This window comes from Manduca sexta, chromosome 21, assembly GCF_014839805.1.
Source record: "Manduca sexta isolate Smith_Timp_Sample1 chromosome 21, JHU_Msex_v1.0, whole genome shotgun sequence".
Taxonomy (NCBI): Eukaryota; Metazoa; Arthropoda; class Insecta; order Lepidoptera; family Sphingidae; genus Manduca; species Manduca sexta.
The window spans coordinates 8,181,405-8,206,372 of record NC_051135.1 but is presented as its reverse complement, the minus strand read 5'-3'; the positions used below and the strand labels follow the sequence as shown (position 1 = coordinate 8,206,372).

Sequence of the window (24,968 nt, the reverse complement as noted above, 5' to 3'; positions counted from 1 at the left end):
CCATTGAAGTAATATATTCGTGTATCAGTTGGAATAACTTATATTTTTGTGTTATCAAAATAAAAAAATATTATTCAGAATTATTGAAATAATTATGTATCGTGTATGCTACTTTAGTGGTCACTGTTACATAAGATAACAGCAATATTTCTTATTGTATGTTCCGAACGCACCCAAGAGGGGCGTAAAACAATCCGCCATTTTGTCTCTATGACAATTTAGGATTTTATTAATTTGAAACCGGTGTAAATCTAATTAATCTGTTAAAAGTGTGATATTTGAAAAACAGTGCAGTGTTTTTAGAGGCTGTGATATTTGTGTGTCCTGTTATTTTTTGTTTACGTTTATCTTGACGTTTTATAGTTGACCGATTTTGACGTCGATTACAGAACTCTAGATAAATCAAAATGGGCACAAGAGAGGACGAATACGATTATTTGTTCAAAGGTAAATACCCCATCACTGTTCATTTATGCATTTCTAGTAAAAACACGGCCGGTATTTGTTTGGACAGTTAACTTTTTGATACCATTGTTTCGTATAGTGACGTAGAAAAAGTGACTTGTACGATTTTCTCCTTTGTTTTGTATTACAAAACTCTCATTATTGTGAGTTCTAATTAGAAACCAGCTAATAAACATTGTAAATGAGTTGTGCAGTGAGAAATGGGAGGTTGTTTTAGCATCAGCTGATTGCTATCGTTTCGATCGATTTCGCGTAAAATTTCGTTGTAGGTGACTCATCCACCGAGCTCCGTATATGATCTAATCGCCAACGCACTGTGGAACACACGAAAACATGTTGAGAGCGTTCCACAATGCTAGTTTTTGCTACTAAACGCATATGTTTTAAAACAGGTAACTTTCTTTGTTTCAGTTGTGCTAATAGGCGATTCCGGCGTAGGGAAGAGCAGTCTTTTGTCACGTTTCACTAGAAATGAATTCAATTTAGAGTCTAAATCTACAATAGGTGTGGAATTTGCAACAAGAAGTATAGAGGTATGTATTTCCTTGTACAGATCCATGATAGCAATTACATTAATTGTTGTAAGTTGTCATTGTTGATTCTATATCATTGTGAGACATCTTTGTTTTGCTACAATTATAATTACACTACTTCTTAACACTGAACATTAATGTTACAAAAGTAAATGCAACTTCCACAATATTTCCTTTGACTGATATTTTTGTGGCATTCAAAACAGAATGATATGCCATTGGTAGAGGCTAAGAAGCTTGGATGGTCAGTTATTATCTATAAATATACTGTATTAATGCAAATACTGGTTTGAAACTATATTATTAGAACAATATGAATAAGTGAGTTCACAGTAGTGGTTAATTAAGGAAACCACCAATCTATTTCCCTTATTAGTTGACAGTTTTTAAATGCATTGGCATTTTTCATATATTTTACCTTAAGTTTATTTTACACCCATAATTCCATACAGTAAGGTATACACAGGATATTACAATTTGATTATTTTATTAAACTAATTGGGTATATAATATTATGAAGGGTGAAATTTTTATCGGTGGGCTTTATAATAGCATGAAACTGTATGTGTATTAAATAATAATGCAATATTTTCGTGTTAGGGATGGTGAAGTGAGATGAGGGAGTACTTTTTTTGTTGAAAGGGATTTAGTTTTAAATTAGAGTAGACTATTTCAAGTTAAAGCATGAATGGATATAGAATAATATCCTTCCTAGTAACGGTGCATTATTTTATATATTCATTAAAAACAAGCCACATGTTCAATTCCTGTTTAAGCATCTTAGGAGATGACTTTTAAAACAATAATATATTATCCTATAATTTTATCAGTTAGCGATTAATGTTAATTTTTATTCCAAAATTTTCCCTTGTTGTAGTTTGTATCTTCTATAGGTAAATATATATTTCCTTTAGTTATTACTTTACTGAAATCCTATACATTTAAAGCCCTTACCAAATAATCAATACATTGTATAATGTCTAAAGTTAAGTTAATAATATTCTCAAATTTATTTATTTATGTGTTATTTAAACCTTGTAGTGTTATTGATATAGTTATATTCACAGTTGTTATCAGCTCAATGTGAATCATTTGTCGCTAACAACCAACAAGTGTTTTTATACACAATGTCTGATCAAACAACTCTCTATTAATCCTTGTATTTTTTCTGAACAAAGCATAGTCTTATCCCATTGTGTTAATGATAAAAATGAATATTTTATTATTCAGACATTCTAAAATCAACACTATGGTGATGGAGCCTTGATATTTTATTAAAAAGAACTAGGTAGGGCTTATTTCTTTATCCATCCATTGCTGTGTTTTGGTTTAAGAAAAATTCTAGCCAGGGTGCTTATTAATCATTACAAATGTTAATATCACAGCAACTTAACCGAGCTTTTATAAAAAAAAATCCTATGCCTGAAAATGACAAACTTATTGTCAAGACAGGTTCTTTGCTGATCTCATATTTTTTTTTAATTACTAAAGGTTAAAATATACTGTGTTAAAAAACATTTTATGATTACACAATCAATACTGTAGGTCAATGAACTTTCCATCAATAATCATTTTTTCAAGAAATTACTCATATATATTCAATAATCATAATAATTTGTGAAATATTACAGTATTATAATATATACAATGCACTTTAAAATAATGAGAAGTTAATGTAATTCTTATTCGAACCTGATGCACTACTGGTCATAAAAAACATACAATATCTTTAAAAGCTCATAAAATAAAACAAATAAAGTACTTATATCCATAAATAACTTGTAGATAAAACATAATGCAATGTTAATGTAACACTTTTTTTAACATTCTATGTGCACATTCAATGTCAGTGTCATACAATCAAAAATAAACATAGATCTATGTCCCAAACATAGTAGCCTGAGGTGTAACTTGCCACCAACAGTATCCTTACAATTATAAAACAAAATCCACCAGCGTGTCTCTCCATCTGTTTGTCTCAATATGATAAACCCAATAACTACCAAACGGATTTTGAAGGAATTTGGCAAGGGGATAGCTTGAGTCCTTGGAAAGGACAAAGCTTATTGTGTATCCTAGAAAAATATATAATCGGACTTTTGTTCCGGAAAACTCTTTCACACCGCCGAAGCCGGCAAAAGCTAGTAATCTATAATAACATCACTTTTACAGTATCAGTAATATAAATGATATTTTTGAATATTTCATTGCATTTGTTTAATTTGTTAACACACATGCTTGCCTTTAATTTTATTTTATTTTATTAGTAGGTAAATCAGGATTTTATGTGTATGTTTAAAAATGTAAGCAGTTGTCAAGTGAGAATCGTCTAATCAGTCGTATTTTATGCCTTATCAATGAATTCATAAATTATATTATTTGAGCAATATTGGATAGAAATTTCGTCATGATCTAGTTATTTTTAATCAGTGATTACTGATTGTTGGTGTCTATTTTTGAACCAAAAGACATTCAAATAAAAGATTAAATTAAGTAATCACTACATAGTATAAAACAAAGTCGCTTTCTCTATCCCTATGTGTGCTTAAATCTTTAAAACAACGCAACGGATTTTGATGCGGTTTTTTTAATAGATAGAGTGATTCAAGAGGAAGGTTTATGTGTATAATAATAACATCCATTAAATAGTGGAGAAATACTGTTATTTTTATTATTTGGTATCAGCATTGCACCCGTGCGAAGTCGGGGCGGGTCGCTAGTAAGACGTAAAAGTGCTTAATAATTACAAAAACGGGTTTAATTCTTTATGTATAATTATTTTTGGGTGATTATTTGTTTCCAAAATAATTATGTAATTTTATTCTTTAATAGTAAAGTAGTTGTAGTTTTGTATTTAATCCCCATATCAATAACTGAGGATTAACACGATTTTGTCGAAATAAAATACGGGCACAAACGCAAATTTGTTTTACGTAACTTTGTCAGTATCGCATTGAACTTTAGTAAAAAGTTTTGTAGATGTCTTTTATTAAACAAAATAAATATTATTACTAATGTTATATCGTAAGATAATATTTTCTTATTTACTATATACAAACTGTTTTACAACTTTTTAAATACTACGATTCGTCATCCATTGAAACACATCGCATGTTAGTTGAATGCCAACGTAGCATTTATCATTAGACGGTCAGTGAGGAGAGCGTGAGACCGAGCGAATTGGGGACGTAAAAGTAGGAAGGTGGACTCTAGTACTATACCGGGATAGCGCCAAACTGAAGTTCTTGTGGCTTAGACAACAAGACTTGACTATTGACTTAACGATCTGGATCAATATTCACGGATTGATCATGGAAATAGATCATTCCGAATAAAATTTGATCGTAACGGTGCGTGGATTGTAAAATTTTAGATCATTAATTAACGTTTATATGGGAGAGGGTTGTGCAATCATATGGACATTGAAAATATTTAATTTTGCAAAAATAACTCTAAACAAAATAAAATATATATATAAATGACAGTCTCTCTTTTTCGATATGTCTGTTAAATATATATGTCGACTACGTGACAATAATCCCCTACACTGTATTATATTGTATCATGTGTTTAAACTATATTATATTGTATGATTGTTGAGTGCACTTATCTTTTAAAAACAATCTATTGCGTTGGACGAGATTTTTGATTAGATAATATTTCAATAAAAATTTTATATCAGTTGCTAATGCGTGTAAATCTGGTTAGTCACGTTAGGTAACAATGAGCTTGTAAAGTAGAAAATATATTGTTTCCTGGTAGCAACGATACAATGAATAATGTATTTGCGTGTATTAGGTCGTGTTGGTTAATTTTTGCAACATTGGTTATCAAACGTTTTCGTTTACGCGATAAAACAGTCCGCAAATGGTATAAATTTTTTAACTTAATGACGAGACGAGCACTTTACTCGTCTAGTCACTGGCCTGGCGCCATGACTGCTCATAAACATTTGCAATGCCATCCAAAACTTTGAACTATGTAGTTCTGTAAAACTGCGTTATGTATTCACTAGGGCATAACGTATATTCTAAAACAAAATCAACTATCTTTGCACATTTCTGGACAGTCTCGCATACGAATCTCACCACAATAATATTATTGTTTAATTATAACAAATTGAATTAATTTACATGAATGAATTTTTATTGAGCATACGGGACCCTCATCCAAGCTATTTACAAACAAATTAGGCTACAAACGTTCGTTAGCTAAGTACGGAGCAATGCAATGATAATCTGCTTCTCAGTGCTTTTAGCCTGACAACGTGCGCAGGGCTTGCGGGCGCCACGCTGTCGATTGCAACATCATTCGTACATCGTGAAACACTGAGTAGAGCGACAGTATTATACCAGACTCTGGACAGGCGTAGTTCTGCCGTAGAATATTAGGATGTCCTTTGATCTGTTAATGCTTCGGTGCCCCTGCTAGTTAATATGGAGACGAATAGCATAACGGCAATACGCAAAGACGGTTTCGTCATGAGCGCGCTCTTCGCCTTATATATCCGAAGCCGTTTCTAATGGATTGAAAAGGGACTCCGCATAGTTTTGGCTGGTATGTCGTTGTAGAGTACACCCAACACTATACCCAGTGTTAGATTAGGTTATAGCCGGTCGGATGTCATCTTTCTCAGACCACTTAACGCTGGGCCGTTAGACCGGTGAGCCGAACGTAGCCGTCCGTCGGCCTTTCCCAACGGCCTGAACGGTATCGATAATCTCGTTTTACCCGCGCAAAACAGGCATAGGGGCGTTGAAATTAGCTAATATTGAGATACGACTATATTTCAGTTGGCTGTCAGATAAACAAAGGTGAACAAAACCAAAGAAAAGTTAAAGATGGCCGACATTAGCAGTCTTACTTATAAAAAATTCGCAAAGCTATGTTTAGTTAAACCACAAATTTACTCGATCAGCTGTAAGTCAAAACCCGCCATCTTGTCTCTTAATAAGGTTTAAAGTAGGAAACCGGTGATGTTTTGACAGCTATTTAAGCAATCCTTAATCACCTCTTAACGCTTTATAAGTAAGACTGTATACGTCCAGACGCTTTGTGTTTCCTCATAGTACTGTTTGTGAAAACGGGTGTTAGTCCCCGAACAACAGCGGGCTTCAATAGTGCCCAATTTAGAGCCTAACTGTACTTTAATTTGTATGTAGATCTTTTGATATCGCAATTAGATTCAGTGCGTGACAATACGATAGTTGAAGGCGTCATGATGAATACACAGGGGCTTATGAATATGTAAATTACTATAACCCAAATATTATATGTATATCAAAACGATATGGTTAGTGTATTTGTGTGCGGGCAAGTCTATAATTTCGCCGCGAGAAAACGCAGAGTTTTTATTAGGAATTTGTACGGATTATCAATTTCTCTTTATAGGGTTATTACCCTATACTTAATAATAAATCCACGTTTCGAATGAAATATGACGTTGGTTTTGAATTTTGATTTAATTTAGCACTGAATTTTTAAATAGATCAAATTGATATTTCTAATAAAACATATTTATATTTAACCTGACAATATTTGAACCCCCGTATTCATAGACGTTTTTTATCCTAAGGACGGAGCAAAGCTGTGATAACAAGTCTAATTATGTCTGTTTTAAATGGGAGTAAATGTTTAACAATCCGTCCATTCTACCCACGTAACTATACTTTTAAATTTGTTGATGTCATATTTCATTCTATGAATAACTGAATGATTGATAAATCAGCTCTGAAAGTTTTGATCGCTTTTTGCTATCCAGTACTGGACCAATATTTTACGATGCAACTTTGCCCATCCATCATTTACCGCAAGGTGTTCCGAGGCAAAATAAAAATAAAAACGTGCAATATAACCGCACCTGCTGTTGATATTTTGCCAGGGGATATTAAAGGAATCACTAAAAAATAAACAGGTGCGTATTATAAAACCTGGTCCGAAAAAACATGATTATGACTAAGTAACAATTTTGAAATTATTGTTCTGACCATTCGCCATGTCTCTTGTGTTAGTTATGAACGAAACAAAGTAGTCGTGATATAATAGTTCGGGTCCGTATCACTAAATCAATCTTACCTATGAGTAGAATCTCAAGTAGACATTTAATGTATTGAACTGTCCTCAAAATATCATTATAGAGCTTTTTCTCAGCTGAGTCATTTTTTATTAACCAAAACTTCGCTGTCAAAAGCCGTCGTGTGCGTGTACTTAAGATATCTTTTAAGATGTTGATATCTGTTTATTAAGTAACAAGGACCATAAGATGTTGACTTTAATTTGACAGCGTCTCAGCTGATGTGGCCTCTTAAGAGCGAATTTGAACTGGACCTGTTAATACAGTCTTAAGTGTGAAACGAGCATGACATCTAATAAGTTGTAACTGCAAGTGGTCACCATCCTCATAACTACGTGGTCATGTTATCTGAGGGTGCGTTGCCGTAGAGCAGTGGTTCCTAACCTTTTCAATATTGTTACGCCTGTGATCAACGTGACAAACTAATTTTACCCCGCCTTCAAAATGATATCAAAACCAACAATACAAGCAAACACAAACGTCTTTTTTAATCATAAATTGCACAACCGCGTTACAATTTTAACGTCAGCTCTGTTCCTTTTTTTTAACGATCCTATAATTAGGCTCTTTGTTACCCTCGTGAAATAGCTGATTTACCCCTGCGGGGGTAATTACCGCCAGGTTAGGAACCTAGGCCGTAGAGAAAGGAATTGGAATTGTTGCATATGTTTCACTTACTAAAAGAGGTTATATTATCACTTTAGTCTCATTGACCTCACAAAACACGATAGCAAAGTTTAAATAATCAGTTTTCTGTATAAAATACAATGAATGCAATTGTTTATAAATAAAGAAATGTCACAATAGCGATTAGTAAGCTGCCATATAGTCCATTGAAAAGTTACATTTGGGGTTGCGTTTTTTAGAGGACGCAATTTTATTTTTTTGAAGTGTAGGGGGGGTCCGTCTAAAGCTAAAACCAAGTTTGTGGGGTCGCCACCCTTGTCCCACGGCCGCCATCTTGAAAATAGGGGTTGAAATGGTTTTTACGATGTATCTCTTAAACTATTTATCTGCCAAAAAAAATGTATAAACATTTTTGTTGCAAATTAAATTCTCTACAACTTTGGTTTAGTAACTTTTGTCGTAGAACTATAAATAAAAAGTTATAAGCGAAAATTTTAAGAAATTCAATGTTAAGCAATGTCAATTGCAACGTCATCAGAACGTGTGTTAATAAGGTTCATAATACTTTTTTTGTACTCATTAATACCCAAATACCCAAGGGACCATTAGGGAACAAAAGAACATCTGCCTGCTATTATTATTATTATTTCTAACCTCTCTTATTGTAAAAATAGCTGATAATATTGTGTTGAAGTTGTCGTTCAACTTATATCTTTTAGTTGTGCTACATATTTCTGTACGTGCGGATGTATTTTATTCTGTTTTTAATTCTGCAGACGATTTCGAATGATTTTTAGACACGATTTTAACTTTAGTGAAAACTACTTTTTTATTAGCATTTTGACATTTTGACTTACTTACGACAACTTCAACACAATATTATCAGCTATTCTTACAATAAGAGAGGTTAGAAATAATAATAATAATAGCAGGCAGATGTTCTTTTGTTCCCTAATGGTCCCTTGAGAATTTGGGTATTAATGAGTACAAAAAAAAGTATTATGAACCTTATAAACATACGTTCTGATGACGTTGCAATGAACATTGCTTAACATTGAATTTCTTAACATTTTCGCTTATAACTTTTTTATTTATAGTTCTACGACAAAAGTTACTAAACCAAAGTTGTAGAGAATTTAATTTGCAACAAAAATGTTTATACATTTTTTGTCAGATAAATAGTTTAAGAGATTCATCGTAAAACCATTTCAACCACTATTTTCAAGATGGCGGCCGTGGGACAAGGGTGGCGACCCCACAAACTTGGTTTTAGCTTTAGACTGACCCCCCCTACACTTCAAAAAAATAAAATTGCGTCCTCTAAAAAACGCAAGGTAAGGCCTAAAAAATGTAACATTTCAATGGACTAATAAGGAATCGTTCATTGTTATTGGCTATAAAATAAATTAAAAACATGCAGTGTTCGCCCTTATCTCTTATCAGGAATAAAATACAGGTATAGTCGTTCGCGATGCTTCATTGCAACGCAATTCTTTTTACCCGGTTACAAAAAATAACTAGACGGTCATGATTTTGGAGTTATCAATTACGTACATAAGTAGGTTTCCTGATAAATATATTAAGATAATTAGTGCATTTTGACAGATTAAATGCTATTTTGTGCGTTTTAAAACTCCGAGTTATTGGGTTATATTATGAAGCAACTAATATATTATGTTTATTTTATAAAAAAGGGAAATCTTTCTACACACACTCTGCACTCTATCCTCGGAGAGATAAGAACAAATATAGAAAGACCTGATACTAAATAGATAAAACCAATATCACTTTTTCCGATCTGAGAATCGAACCTGAGATCTCAGCAGTGCTGTTGTATCGTAAAACAACTACACCATCGCGGCAGTCAACTTTTTTTTATAAATATAGAATCTATAATCCATTTTGAATACTTTAAAACAAATTTAAATACATGAAATCTATTATTTTTTTGGTCTGCATTTAAGGCACGATAATGTCCAAGTATAGCCAAGTATCCGGCTTAAGTTCTTTTTATTTTATCAAGATTTAAGGTGGTTCGACCTCGCTTACAGAGACTTTCCCGCCCTCACACCCACCACTACAACTCCTGAAGCCAGGATCAGCAGTGGCACGCATTTTGTGACACCGAGCAGTGAAGCTCGGCGAGTCTCAGGGAAAACTAATATGTCATTATCCCGCAACGAAATTAATCAAATAGAAAAAATAGGGAGGAGTTGGAAATATTAATTGTCCACTTCCCTCCAGAGCAATGCGGGTGACAAAATCATGATGTAAGGAGGCGATTTAACCTCAAGGATAGGGACGTTTACAACTAGATAAGCTAGTTATAAAGCACCACGGATAAAATTAAATGAAAGGGTCCTATCACACGGGTCCTGGTTCGACCTCGCTTGTCGATTTACCCCCATTCGGGTGAATCACGGGGTAAACCGTCGCCAAATACACTAGAATCGATAATAATTGGGGTAATTACGCTCCCACGGCTGTGGATTCCGGTTAATGTATATTTTTATTAGATCGAGTATTGCGGGTCGGACGGCCTCACAGCGTCCCTGAGGTGATCGTTATGGTGCCCTAGTTTGATACAATATAATGCGGGTTATAGACAATAGCTTTTGTTTATAGCTCCGAGTGTTATTGAAATAGAAGAAATTAAATTAAGCTTATGAGAGTATGTTGACTGCCTCGGTTGTTGTATTACGATACGACTGCAGTGCTGAAGTCTTGGATACGATCCCGGGTCAAGCAAAATAATGTTGGACTTTTCTACTTAGTATTAGCCCGGAGTCTGGAATTTGTGCTCAATATGGCGTTAGGCTCGTCTCCTATCACATCATGGGACGAAATACACACAGCGGAAAGTGGGTGCACCAATTGCGACTCTGCCTACCCTTTTTGGTTTCAAAGGCGTGAGTTAGTGTGTGTGTGTTAAGTACATTATATAAAATAATTTTAAAAATCAATTCAGTTATTCCAGAAGCTATCTGTTTCCACAAACACTTAAAAACTACTTAGTGATGGGATTTATTGTTGATATCATTAATGCACATTTTAACCCTGAAAAGTGCAGGTAAAATGAAGTATTTTTCGCCGCTCTGTTTGTAAATAGTTTCTAATACTAATGATCTCATTCCCGGCTCTACGATAACACACGTCTAATTATTTTTTCAGCAGAACTCTCAGACGTGAACATTAAACTTTCAACATGAGCTTTTACAGGGCAAACGCAATGCTCCTAATTATAATTGGTTTTCATTCTCTTTTTTTTTTTAAATGCGTTACAATAGTAGATGGACAAATTTAATTTTTCAAATCGCCTTTAAACTTTTGTATCTTTGTCAATAATCGTTTCTTCTCTCTAATATAAATTTCAAAAAGTTTACTTCATTTTAGATAAAGAAAAAAAAAGAACGTGTAGAAGAGTTTTAAAGTTTTTAATTTGACTATCTACTTATATGGTTAACGTTTGTGCACGATAAATGCAAACTAAGTAAGTAATTCAGTAGATCAGATTGTTTGGATTGTCTACGAGGATTTTGATATTGTCTATGAATGTATAGTCAGAAAACCTTTTTACGGCAACTATAATGAACAACATATATTTAGATAAATCGTGTGTATGCAATATAGGATAGATTCATATGATACAGCTGAAACTGCCTGTTGTTTTGGGGATGGGCAATATAGGCCATACAGCAGTACATGGCCTAGATAAGTATCACCAATAATTAAGTTGACCGACTCACCATAACGCTTGGCCCCAACAACAACACGTGTTTAGGTTTAGAATATACTTTGTATCGACCAGTCGGTTATCGTATTTAAAACTGAAAATAGGAGGGTTGGTACACCATTAAGTGGATAAAATTATAGACAATCGACTAATTATGAACCCAGAAATCGATTGTGCATCGATGTACCTAACCTCAAGGAAGAACTAGGGATTGGGAACGGGCACTCTAGTAACTCCATTAAAGGTGCATAATAGTACAGTTGTTATATTGATGCGTAACCTACTACAAGCCTCTCTACCATATTTAGTTAAAATACTTATATATGTAAACTTCATACATACCACGTAAATGATCACGAAGGCATTCTCTATTAGTCAAACTGGGGTGGTGTAGAGACAATAAAAACATAGTAGGTACTGACCCACTGAATTCAAAGAATATTAATGTTAGCATGTTTGTTCTCTGTCGAATTTTGAAATACCGGATAGTGTGTATGTAATGAATCATCAATGAAATCACTTTAGATGTTGAATCATACATTTGGTGTGACCTACACCGATCACGATGATTTCCATCTCACCGGTATGTAAATTGAGAAATGAATTATAAGGCAGTAAAATTCGAATGAATTGATTTTACTAGGTATCAATAAATTTTGACTCTTGGTCTTATTAGTCAGTGTCCAGTTTGTCCGTTTCACCTCGTTCGAGTTTTATGGGGATTTTTGTTTTCGTAAATTAACGTGATTTTTGTATGTGTTTCATTTTAAAATTTAGGAAAATGAAGAACGATATTAGCAAACTTTTTAGCCGTTGTGTGAATTTGTAACTTCAAGCCTTGTCAACGCAAGACGTCCTATCACGTTCATGGCAACATACATCAGTTTATTTATACAGATACTGTTTTAAATATAGAGTTGCATTACTTTAGTATTTATAACAAATAATTTAGCCCCATATTTAATCTATCTACATTATTATGTACTATTTGTCCACAGGTGGACGGTAAAACGATCAAGGCTCAAATATGGGACACGGCGGGTCAGGAGAGATACCGTGCCATCACGTCGGCGTACTACCGCGGCGCTGTCGGCGCCCTGCTCGTCTATGACATAGCCAAACACCTCTCGTACGAGAACGTGGAGAGATGGCTGCGTGAACTGCGTGATCATGCCGACCAAAACATACTGATCATGCTCGTCGGCAACAAGAGTGACCTTAGGCACCTTAGGTGAGTTATTATATACATTATACATAGTATAACATGCCTTCCCCATTTCAGACAGAGGTGTGTACATACACATATTTGAGGAGTTAGTGTTTGTGCCCTTGTGTACGAAGGTTAACATCCAGGCGAATGCAAAATATCCACTATTACTCAAAACAAGAATAGGCAAACAAATCATCACAATGCGCCCGGTGTGAAACAATTAGCAGGTGATACGGCGCCTGTTAATGGAACTGGCTATGTGGCTATACAAAAGGAGAACAATTCGCGCCCCAATAACAGTAATTACTCGTTTAATGCCAAAGCCTGGTTCTTTGTAGTATTGTGGAATTGTTGGCCGTATTTAATCATTCCTAATTGTGAAGTCTGGGAAGACGTCTGTAGATTTATTATGTATTGGCGCCAAGAAAAATGCTCTATGTTTAAACTTGTTTTAATTGACTAGGTTTCTTGGTTTTATATCTGTATTTAAATACGCAGTAGAAAAACGTATATGAACTAAACTGCTTCAATAGCATCAAATTTAATCATCAATAATTATAATTAATAATAATATTGATAATTTGAACAAAAAGTGGGCGTGTAGTGGAAAAATATGATTGTTATCTCCCTCGCACGTCCGCATCGAAATTGGTGAAGGCATTGCAGCAATTTTGGAACCTCATTTGATTCACCTTTCCACCAGAATGCCATGTAAATTCCTTAGATACAGCTGGACGGTAGAATGAGATACAAAGCATGGCGTGTTAGCTGTAATGGTATAGTCAAGTAAATCACGTAGTAATTGCTTTAATCTTTGGCTTCAGTGTCTTGTTGCTGAGGTGAATAAACAAAATGTGGTACCTATGTAAACGGACACCTGTCTACCTACTAAATGAAACACATTTCATCCAATATTCAAGGAATCATAATATTCCTGCAGCCATCAACTATTGCCTTAGCCATGATCTTCACCTTGTGTAATTAAACACAAAACCTTGCAACAGGATGACCCAGATTGATAATAATTGCATTCTAGAAACTACTTCCTTGCTCCAAACAATTTTAGACTAGGTAGTTTTAAAATACACTGTTTTGTGAGCGCTCGGCATCGATCCGACGGCCTTGAATTTAAAACGCGAGCGTGAAAATAAATGCATCTGAATGTTGTTTACGTTGACATGTACTAAGATTCTGTTTATCCAATATACACTTACAAATACATACATAGATTCATAAACTTATATCAGAGGTAGGAAAGCAACAAGTAAAGATCAATGTAATTGAGTAAATAGATTACATAAAGGGTTTTTAGGTCTACAAAACGATGTCATAGGCAGCAAGACTATTCCCACATTATAATGAGTTTAGAACTGGAAACCTCCAAAATGAACGTACTGTATTGTGATAGCCTTTATTGCGTGTTTACTTCTCTTATCTCATCCTAATTTGCTTCAGGCATTAAGGCCACCAGAATACATCTACTGTATATAGTTTAAAAAAATAAAATTTTGGTAAAAAAATTTTTTTTTACTTGTTGCCTAGATATTTAATTAAATATGCCTCTTCCAACATGCCGGTCTGAATATTTTGGGGCAAGCCTTAATCATCAGCGGACTGAAGAGTCCGCAAATGTCCGAATCAGCAAAGGCTGATGATAATGACAAATCAGACAATTTGTTAATGATTTGAACAGCATTTTAAAAGTAATTTATGTTATTCACCCGCAGATCCATCCCAACGGAGGAGGCGAAGGCATTCGCGGAACAGAACGGTCTTAGTTTTATTGAAACATCCGCTCTTGACTCTACCAATGTGGAGCCAGCATTCCAGAATATACTAACTGGTGAGTATCATTCCGTATATGCTTTATTTATATGCTAAATGACATTTGTGTGTGCTCGTGTGAATTCTTACGAGCAAGACATACACATAGAACTGCAGGTAACTGCATAGTGCATTCCTTTCGCCATGCTAATGCACCAGATTTGGTCTCTATGTCCTTCAATTAAATTGGTCATAATATAGTTCTTGAATTAGAAATATGACAGTGTGTTTGTGTAGTGTACCTTGTTATAGAAATAATTAAACCAGACAAACTTTCTTATATGGAATACATAACTAGCAAAGGTACATTATCTTATTTGTTATTTATCATTTATGATATACTACATAATGGTAGTAATCTTTTTACGCTTTAAAGACGACTACTGCATACTTTCTGCTACGAGAATGAATTTAATATTATTTCCAATGAACCAGTAATAAATCAAAAACCTTTTATCTAAAAGTGTGTGTAACAATCAAGACGTCATATGACGTTCGTTTGAAACAAATGTAAATGAGTAACGTGCTCGCGGTATGCGCAGTGTAAACAATGGGCGGAACGTAACGCCCCCGCCCCGATGTAATATTGGACGTAATGTCGATTTTTACATTAGCAATAAGAGGTAAATTATGTAAGCTTGTAGCTTTTTACGAAGTAACGGAAATACTGAGTCAATTTTGAAATATTCTTTCACCAATGGAAAGCTACATTGTCCTTGCGTTAATTCTATATTATTTCGATTTCATTATTTTTATAACACTGCTGCTTGAAAGCAATAATTGACAAAAAGTTGTTCAGTTTTTTTCCGTGATACTACATTAAATATTGTAAGTCTTAATAAAATTACATTTATGCGATAAAGCATTGTAAATAAGACACAGGATTTATCGTTTCGTTTCAATGTTATTTGTACACATTATAGTACGAGTTATGAGTATTATTGATTGTTTTCAAACCACGTCTGTGTAAATACAGAAGAAAATATCCAAGGTATCAAAAGAATTTTATAGAACTAGCGGTATAATTTATACAAAGATTTTCTTATTCAAATTTATTCATAATTATTTGGAATAGCTCTAATGGTAAATTTAGTTACTACACAAAGCACTTCACAGTGGTATAGATTTGTTATAAAAATGACGTGAGTCTAAATGGTCATTTCCGTTACTAAGCTAGATGACTTGCATTATTAGTATATATTAGCTTTTCAACTCAATATATATGACGTCACCACATGAGTATCTTGTGTTCTTAAGGCTTTATCGTAATGTTCTAGACATGCCTATACATATAAAACGCCCACATATGTCATAGGCTTAGAGCCGCACCTAAAAATGATAGCGTCTTACAATTCGCATACCGATGTCTATATCCACCCTCGCAATATTATAATTATTGCTAAGATAACAATCTTGACGGCCTTCAATCGAATAAGTAGAAAGGAGAGCTTGCGGATCCTATGTTTAATGAGACAAATTACAGTTACAATCCTATGGTCCTCTTAACTCAAAATAATTCAAAGTACAATCTATTTTGTCAATTTTCATCGAATTTTAGAGTTAATAGGCAGCTCCTTCGCCACCGCCCATTGCTTGTAACCTCTGTCTATTTCCCGTATTTACCTCTGAATATCAAAAAGCGATCTCTCTATCCTTGTAGACGTTCATAGGCGGACCACAGCAATCCCTTATCAGAACAACCTGACCCAATCGTCTGCCGACCTACTATAAAAAAATATTGATAATTGTCCCCAATATATTCTCTAATACAATTCGGCAGTATACACGTCTCTGTACGATAACGGATATACCGATAGCCCGCGCCGGTGCCCGGTGTCAACGTCCCGAGGCGTTCGGGGCGGCGGTGTTCTCGTGACACGCGCGCGTTAACCTTTCGCTGTGTGGCTGATGTATGGGCGGTTAATTAGCCGACTGTAACTGCTGTATTTGGTATTTTTGATGGCATTTACATGGTTAATAATTATTGATTATTGTATATAATTAGTCTTTTACTTAGTTGTTGAATGGGTCAAAATTTGCATCATAGCTTAGAACTACCTAATATTTCCAAAAAAACTTTAGTGACTTCTGTTTCTAAAATATTTTAAAATATTGAAATTTTAATACATACAGAAAATGCTCTATTGTGAGGCGTTGAAACCTGAAGGGGCTTTAACACTATTAAAAAAGAAATACTCCTAATTCACCTTCTTTCCGATCCATTAAAAAGTCATCCTTTTTGTTACCATTCCAAACAAACATCGCATATTTTTACAAAATCAAAAGCTATCCTTCCACTGACATTTGGCTAGTTGGTTGTGGCGCGGGGGTAGAGGATCGTCATGTCTGGCTGGCTGGTTGGCAAGGCGTCGGCTGCATGACTGGCAGGCATAATGTTGGCTGAGTGACGTAACAACTTATACTAATTTTATTACATTGGAAAATAAATAAATTCACAGTGTACAGTCCTACATACACCTGTCCTAAGTTTTTACTTATATTTATTTACTGGGCATGAAAAATAACACCTAAAGTCTCAAATTGTCGAACATATCGCAACGCCAAACACTAAACAGTATTGTGCTATTGAAAACCCTGGGTAGAGTTTTTATAATAACCATACCATCATTAATGATTTCTATAATACATAAAAAAATACAAACTAGTAATGCTAAATACTACTTTAAGTATACTAGCTATGACTCGAAATACAATGGCGGTATAGTCAATTCACAGGAAGGATATATACATATATGGTAGTGGTATGCGGGCTTCGTTAACACCGTGGTACACCGCCGGTCACCGGTGTTAAGGAAACGGTCGCCATAAACTTTTCCCGTTCCTTACAATTAACCTATTTTTAGATTGCGTGCGTTTTTGATTTGTTGGGGAACTCCGTTTAATAAGTTATTATTATTTTGTAGACCGATGTGCGAATCGTGAAGAAACCAACATATTTAAGGATTAATAAATCTCTATTTACAAGACGTGAGTGTGGGAAGTGAATGCAATTTATTTCGTACAATTGAATGATAGGACGAGCGAGTCGCTCGCCTGATAATAAGTGCTATGAACAGTAACAATACCACCCGAATTTCAAGCTCCTAGGGACACCAAACTGCTCCTTTCATTCTGTGTTCATTGGTTACAATACAATTTCTACATCAAAATCTACTAAACTGAATTTTATAAAATTTGGTATCGAGATAGTTTAAAACCTTGGGATGGCTATAGGATGCTTTTTATTCCAGGAAAATATATAGCGGGACTTTAACCCGGAAAAATCTTTCACGCGGGTGAAGCCGCGAGCAAAAACTAGTTTGTTTATAGTTTATAATCTTGCGCACACTGCACTTGCACACGGCGCAACGGACTGACGTCGGTCGCGATACAATATGATCCGTTTTGTCCCTGTACTCTATTTTCTTTTTTTTATACTAACATATATACTTTAGAATATACAATATTACAAACAGTATATAATAATTGTCAGTTTATTTGATATGTTGCAATAATGATGTTTTGTCTGTGGTGTTGTAGAGATCTACAGGATCGTGTCGCAGCGGCAGATGCGCGACCCGCCGGAGGGCGACGTGATCCGGCCCGACGCCGAGCCCGCCGACGTGCGGCCCTCGCAGGCCGACAGCGTGCGCAAGCAGTGCTGCCAGTAGCCGCACAGGCACGTACCACACACCACACACCACACACCGCACACCGCACACCGCACACCGCACACCGCATACCGCACACCGCACACAACACACCGCACACCACTTCCTCTACTACCTCACACACGCTACACGGTACACAGGGTGTTCAAACCCGCCATAGTGGCCCACGTAACTGTCGCGTTCCGGGATCACCTTGTGTATAACCGGTTCTAACAGGCCGGCATAATTGTGTCGATTGCCGCGGAGTAAGCATCATTCTTCAGTCGACATTCTATTGGTCCCCACTCTACTTACCATCAGGTGAAGTGAGATCACTTTGCTGTGTACATGTAAAAAAAAAAGACGACAAAACCATGTGCCCGTTACTCTAGGAATTACTAATGCCAGTTTTTAATAAACGATACCAATTTTATAACCTTTTTCACGAAGAATACTATGAGGAAGCACAATGCGAATGCATAGTAATATTAATTTCATAGTTTTCATTAGCTTTGTTAAGATCACAGCTTATTTAAATAAAGTTGTATCTCAATAATGAACAATCACAGAGCCCTATTCCATCATATGCCTACGGGCTAAGGAGGTTGTCATACCAAATGCAATGAAAAACAGACTTTATCGTAGCAGAGGACTGAGAAACAAACTTCATCACAACATTGTTCTATACTTTGCTAAGTAGCGATTGTGGATACGGCCATATATCGTTGACCTGATTCTGAGTATAAACCAACCAAAATAAGTAATTATAAACATGAAAAAAAGCTTTGTTCTGATTGGTTCATTTGAACGATGCATTGAAAAAAGCATTAGGATCGTTTATTGAAAAGGCCTCTTAGAGAGTAACGTTTGAAAGCCACACACAAAAACTAGTTTACATTTGAAATTTTAAAAATATGTGTTGGAGATTGTAACCTTCGTCGTGACTTATTATTTTTTATATGTTCTATTTTTAGAACTAATTGTATTTTGTTTGCCATAGTTACTTCTTTTTAGTCCGAAATAAACACTCATGTCAATAACATCTTTTTACTAACTTTATTTAATTACTAAGAACATATACCATATTTACAACACGTTATCAGCACGAGCGCTTAGTTCTTAATTTTTTTTCACGTTATTTAGTAAAATAAAGTTGTATATATTTTTTGTGTGACTAGGAAATAGTAATAGTCTGAAAATGTCACATGAATCTGGAGATGTTTCGAGTATGAAAAATTCCCTGCGTCGATCACATCTTTTCCATTTCCTTGTTTGAGGATAAAAGATGGATATCCGACTTGGAAGTTCAAGATGCGAAATTACCTTATCCATGAGGATTTATGGGAAACAATTAGTGGATACCGAGATGGAGACACAACCCCTGCCTCTACAAAGGTACGCAAAGACGCAAAGGCATTAGCAAAGATATGCTTATCAGTAGAAGGTGCAGCGATAACCCATATAAGATGTGCGAAAACTGCATCTGAGGCATGGACTTGTTTGCAAAAAGCCTTTGAAGATAAGGGAATAGGACGAAGATTATTTTTGGAGCGTAGACTGTACAGGTTGAGTCTATCAGAGTTCAAAAATATTGAACTATATATTAACGCAGTTATGTCAACCGCACAGGATCTTGCGGATATTGATGTAGTCATAGAGGACAAGTCTATTGCTGCAATACTTTTGGGAGGTCTAACTCCAAGGTATGAACCTCTCATTATGGCTTTAGAAAATTGCAATGTAGACGTGACTACAGAGTTGGTGAAAACAAAACTGCTTAATGAAATGTCCAAAGATGTGGCTACATCATTAGACTCTGTCTTTCATGCGAAGAAGAAGCCTAAGTCAATGAAGAAGAATATAGTTTGTTATGAGTGCAAGACACCTGGACATAAGAGACCAGACTGTCCACAGAGAAACAAGAAGGAGAAAGGCAATGCGGTAAATACCAATGATACGATATTTACAAGTCTTAATACTTCTGGAAACCCAAGAAAGGACATAATTTATGTAGATTCAGGTTGTACTAGACACATGACTTCTAGACGGGACTGGTTTCAGAATATCTCGATACAGAATCAAGGTACTGTTACTGTCGCAAATGGAGAACAGATTAAGTGCTGCGGAATTGGAAATATTTCAATAAACACGCCCGAGAACGTGGTCAACAATATTAGTGATGTTGCTTATATACCAGATTTGAAAGCTAGTTTGTTATCTGTATATAAAACTGTTGAAAAGGGTTTTATTTGTGTTTTTGATAAAAATGGATGTAACTTTTATAAATCTGATACTTTTAATTTTACAGGTGAATCTGTTGCTCATGCCTCGCCCTGTGGTGGACTGTACGTTTTAGATGGTACTGTAAATGTTTCCGAGAATGTGGCGGATAATTTTTGACACAAGATGTGCACTCTGGTTGTCAGGATAGTTATCAAATATGGCATAAGAGGTTAGGACATTTGTGTCGTATAGGCATGAACCAACTGAAAAATCACAAGGTAGGTATAAAGTATACAGGAGTAGATAAAACTAGTTGTATCGCTTGCGTGGAAGGTAAACAAGCAAGAAAACCTTTCAAAAGGTTAGCGTTTAATAGGGCTACTTCCCCTTTGGAACTGATCCATATGGATTTGATGGGACCGGTGTCTACAACTTCTTTTCAAGGAAATAGATATATGTTGACAATAGTAGACGATTATACGCGAAAAGTGTTTGCTTATTTTATTTCTTCTAAAACAGAAGTCAAAGATATATTTTGTGTGTTTCAATGTTTTGTTGAAAATCAGTTAGATAAAACAATTAAAGCAATTAGGACTGATGGAGGTAAGGAGTTCGTGAATAAAGAGTTTGTTGATTATCTTGCTTCAAAAGGTATAGAACATCAAACAACGACGCCTTATAGTCCTCAGCAAGTTGGAGTAGCGGAACGCACCCATCGTTCGGTTACAGAAAAGGCAAGAACGTTGCTAGCTGAAAGTTCACTACCGAAAGCATTCTGGGAAGATGCATTCCAAGTTGCCATTTACCTTAAGAATAGGTCTCCTCATCGAGCCTTAGGTGGACAAATTCCTTATGACAAATGGTATGGACGAAAAGGTGATCTTAGCTATCTAAAAGTATTTGGTTGTAGAGCTCTAGTCCATATACCTTCGTGTCACAGGAAGAAATTAGATGTCAAGGCACAGGAAGCAATTTTCGTCGGTTATTCTGAAAATCCAGGCACTTATATTTTTAGGGATCCTGTTAACCCACGAAAAGTTATTATATCCAGAGATGCAACCTTTTTGAAAATTGCTTTACAGCGCTAAAGCAGAAGCAATCTGAGTCTGTCGCACAGTCAGAATCTATATTGTTATTTGATGAGCAAAAAGAGATTGAGTCTGAGTTTGATCATGACTGTCAATTCTATGACTGTGATGAGAATATCAGCCCGGCGGCTGAAGCAACTTTACCAGTAAATCTAGAAAGTGCAAAAGAGTCAGTGACTCTGGAAGAGCGAGAGTCTCTCAGTGACTTAAGGCTGCCTAGTGTGGAAGAAGAGACAGCGAATTTGGAACAGGAATCGCACCCTGAGCGCAGATACCCTTCCAGAGATAGAAAAGCAACAAATTTTTATAAAGCTTACAATACGTCAATGGTAGATTCTAATGAACCTACGACATATTACGAAGCTACTCATGCCGATGATGCTGATAAGTGGCAACATGCTATGGTTGATGAGTATAGTTCCTTAAGGAAACTCCATACATGGAATTTAGTAGATAGACCTAACAAAAGGTTATACCATGTAAATGGATTTACAAAATTAAAAGGGATGCTTATGGTAATATTACCAAGTATAAAGCGAGACTCGTCGTCAAAGGTTTTCATCAAGTTGAAAGTGTAGACTACAAGGAGACGTTCGCACCAGTGATTCGTCATTCTTCCCTCCGCACGTTGTTTGCGATAGCTGCAGATATGAAGTTGAGAATGAAGCACTTAGATGTCGATACAGCTTTCCTTAACGGAGATTTAGAAGAAGAAGTTTTCATGGAGCAACCTCTTGGTTTTATTGAAAAGGGTAAAGAAAACAAAGTTTGTTTATTGAAGAAATCTCTTTACGGTCTTAAACAGGCACCGCGAGCTTGGAATAAAAAGTTAAATGAAACGCTTTCTAAAATAGGTTTCATAGGAACTCCTTCCGAACCTTGTGTGTATACTAAACTGTTTGGTAAAGAACTTGTAATATTAGGAATCTTTGTTGATGACATAATAGTCTTCTTTAATTCTGATTTGACATTTGACACTGTCAAGAATGATTTGTCGAAATATTTTTCATTAAAAGATCTCGGAATACTGAAATGTTATTTGGGACTACAAGTTGAAAGTGATTCCGAGAGTATAAGGTTGAACCAGCGAAATTATATTCTTTCTATATTAGAAAAATTTAATATGAAGGATTGTAAGGCCGTGGATACTCCATTAATTAAAAAGAATATGGAAAAAGAATGGATGGTCAAGTCAGTGAGTCTTATCCTTATCAAAACTTAATAGGATGCCTCATGTATCTAGCGGTAAACACACGACCAGACATCGCTTACGCCACGAGCTATTTAAGTCAATTTAATACGTGTTTTACTAAAGAACACTGGAATGCTGCTAAAAGGATTCTGCAATACCTAAAAGGTACCCTAAACTATTCATTGGTTTACAGGAAGAATAGAGAACCTTTAAAGGTTTTTGTGACGCAGACTGGGCAAACTGTCCAATCGACAGAAGGTCATACACCGGTTATGTTTACAAGTTAAGTGGAGGTCCAGTATCATGGGAATCCAAGAAGCAACCTACTGTTGCGTTAAGTTCGGCCGAGTCAGAATATATGGCATTAGCGTCTGCCACGAAGGAAGCGTGTTACTTACGTCGGTTTATATACGAGATAACAGGTATACTTTGCTCAGTTAACTTAGCTTCTGACAGCCAAAGTGCCATTAATCTTGTTCGAAATCCTGTACACCACAGCAGGACGAAGCATATAGATACTAGGTTTCACTTTATTAGGAAAAGGTATCTAATAATATTGTTAAGTTAGAATATAAAAAGTAACGATATGCCTGCTGATGTACTAACGAAGGCCCTCGGACCTCTAGCACACAAACGATGTGTAGTTAACTTAGGTTTAGAAACTTAATTATTGTATTTGTTTTGTTTCTGTCACAACTGCGATTAAGGGCGGCTGTTGGAGATTGTAACCTTCGTCGTGACTTATTATTTTTTATATGTTCTATTTTTAGAACTAATTGTATTTTGTTTGCCATAGTTACTTCTTTTTAGTCCGAAATAAACACTCATGTCAATAACATCTTTTTACTAACTTTATTTAATTACTAAGAACATATACCATATTTACAACAATATGTAATGTACAAAATAATTAATAAATATTTTCATTCCATTTCAGAATGTCTAGTTAACATTGGAGCCGAAGTGAGAGAGAGAGAGAGAGAGAGAGTCAAAACGGCTGGAAAACTATTACGCAATCATAACCGAATCATTCCCAGACAACGGTCTTACCAACATTAAAACATTGCCAGCAACGAAAACGTTCTGTCCGGTACACATAATGCACAGATGGTGTTACGGTCCTATTTAGTCTATGCTCGTGGCAGTGTTTTCATCTGGCAACACTGGCGGCGTGGCGCGCGGCGGCGGTGGCTGTGTGGACTTCACACTGTTGCCTATCGGAACGAATGACGCGCTGCTTGCAGTCGTGTCTAACTGCACGCTCAAGTGTGCGCCAGCGCAGACTTGAAGAATTCGTAAATGCGCTATTTTTGTTCTGATGAAATTTCATTCTTATTACATTGTGTTATACTGTTGAAAATAGCAAGATTTAAGTGCACGTCGGCTTACAGTCACACGTCGCTTGTATATTTTGAACTGTATTAACATTTTTTAAGGTTGAGATTAGTTTGTACCCGAGCGCGCGTGCAGCAGCTCCTCGGCCGCGTCGCCAGCCGAAGCGTTCAAGAGTGGCTCATGTAGATAGCTTTGTGTAATTATTGATATTTAGTGTCTGAACGATGGAAATTTAAATACAAAACGTAACGGGATGAGGAGTCAATGTAAAACACGTTTTAGGTACATGCTTTTGTTATAGATAGCACCTTTATTCATTTGGCGCTCCTAGTTATACACGAAACCTGTGTAATTTGTACCAGAAAAAATGATTTTTTATTATTATTATTATTTAGAAGTGTACCTCTTTTTAATTAGTAGGTAATTCATAATTGTATGTATTTATTTATGGAAAAGTTGGAAATGGCTAGCGCTGTGGATGCGACAGATCGCCGTCGTGGAGAGTTCAAGCAATATACCGACGACAGTCGACACATACACTCATAGCTTCACTATGATAATACTAGCTGTTAGTTATCTGTAAGGGGCGAGATAGCTTTTTTAAAAATGGATCATTTTCTTTACCGATATTTCGTGCCTTCTGTGAATTACGGCGTACGTGTACATTGATATGCTTATGTTGTTTATTTTTGCATATCGTTGAAATTTGAATATTGCATATATGGTGGCTGCAAATGTAACATAGTATAACAATACTCAGGTATGGGCTCCGTGCCATCGGGCAGCCGTTGTAACGGTTGTCGTGAATAACGGTATTTAAATAACGGTTATTGGTAGCAGATAGCCGTTGCCGTTTCTGATGGCTTGTAACCTCTTGAGGAGACAGACATGCGGTGTTCGTTGTATCTAAGGAAATATTATTGTATTAATGTCTTACATATGCATGGTTATTTTTTTAGTGCCTACCTGTAATTACTTTATTAAAGACAAAGATAATAAAATATAATGTAAATTC

At 35.6% G+C, this 24,968-nt stretch overlaps 1 protein-coding gene across 1 annotated transcript; it reads left to right on the top strand.

Annotated features, from left to right (window-relative positions):
- The first annotated feature begins 153 nt into the window (after positions 1-153).
- On the top strand, positions 154-24,968 carry LOC115451323 (ras-related protein Rab-11A). Its single transcript, XM_030179608.2, has 6 exons — positions 154-447; positions 877-998; positions 12,430-12,662; positions 14,369-14,484; positions 18,006-18,144; positions 23,556-24,968. Exons 1-5 carry the CDS (start codon positions 408-410, stop codon positions 18,134-18,136), a joined length of 642 nt encoding a protein of 213 aa, XP_030035468.1. The 5' UTR covers positions 154-407; the 3' UTR covers positions 18,137-18,144; positions 23,556-24,968.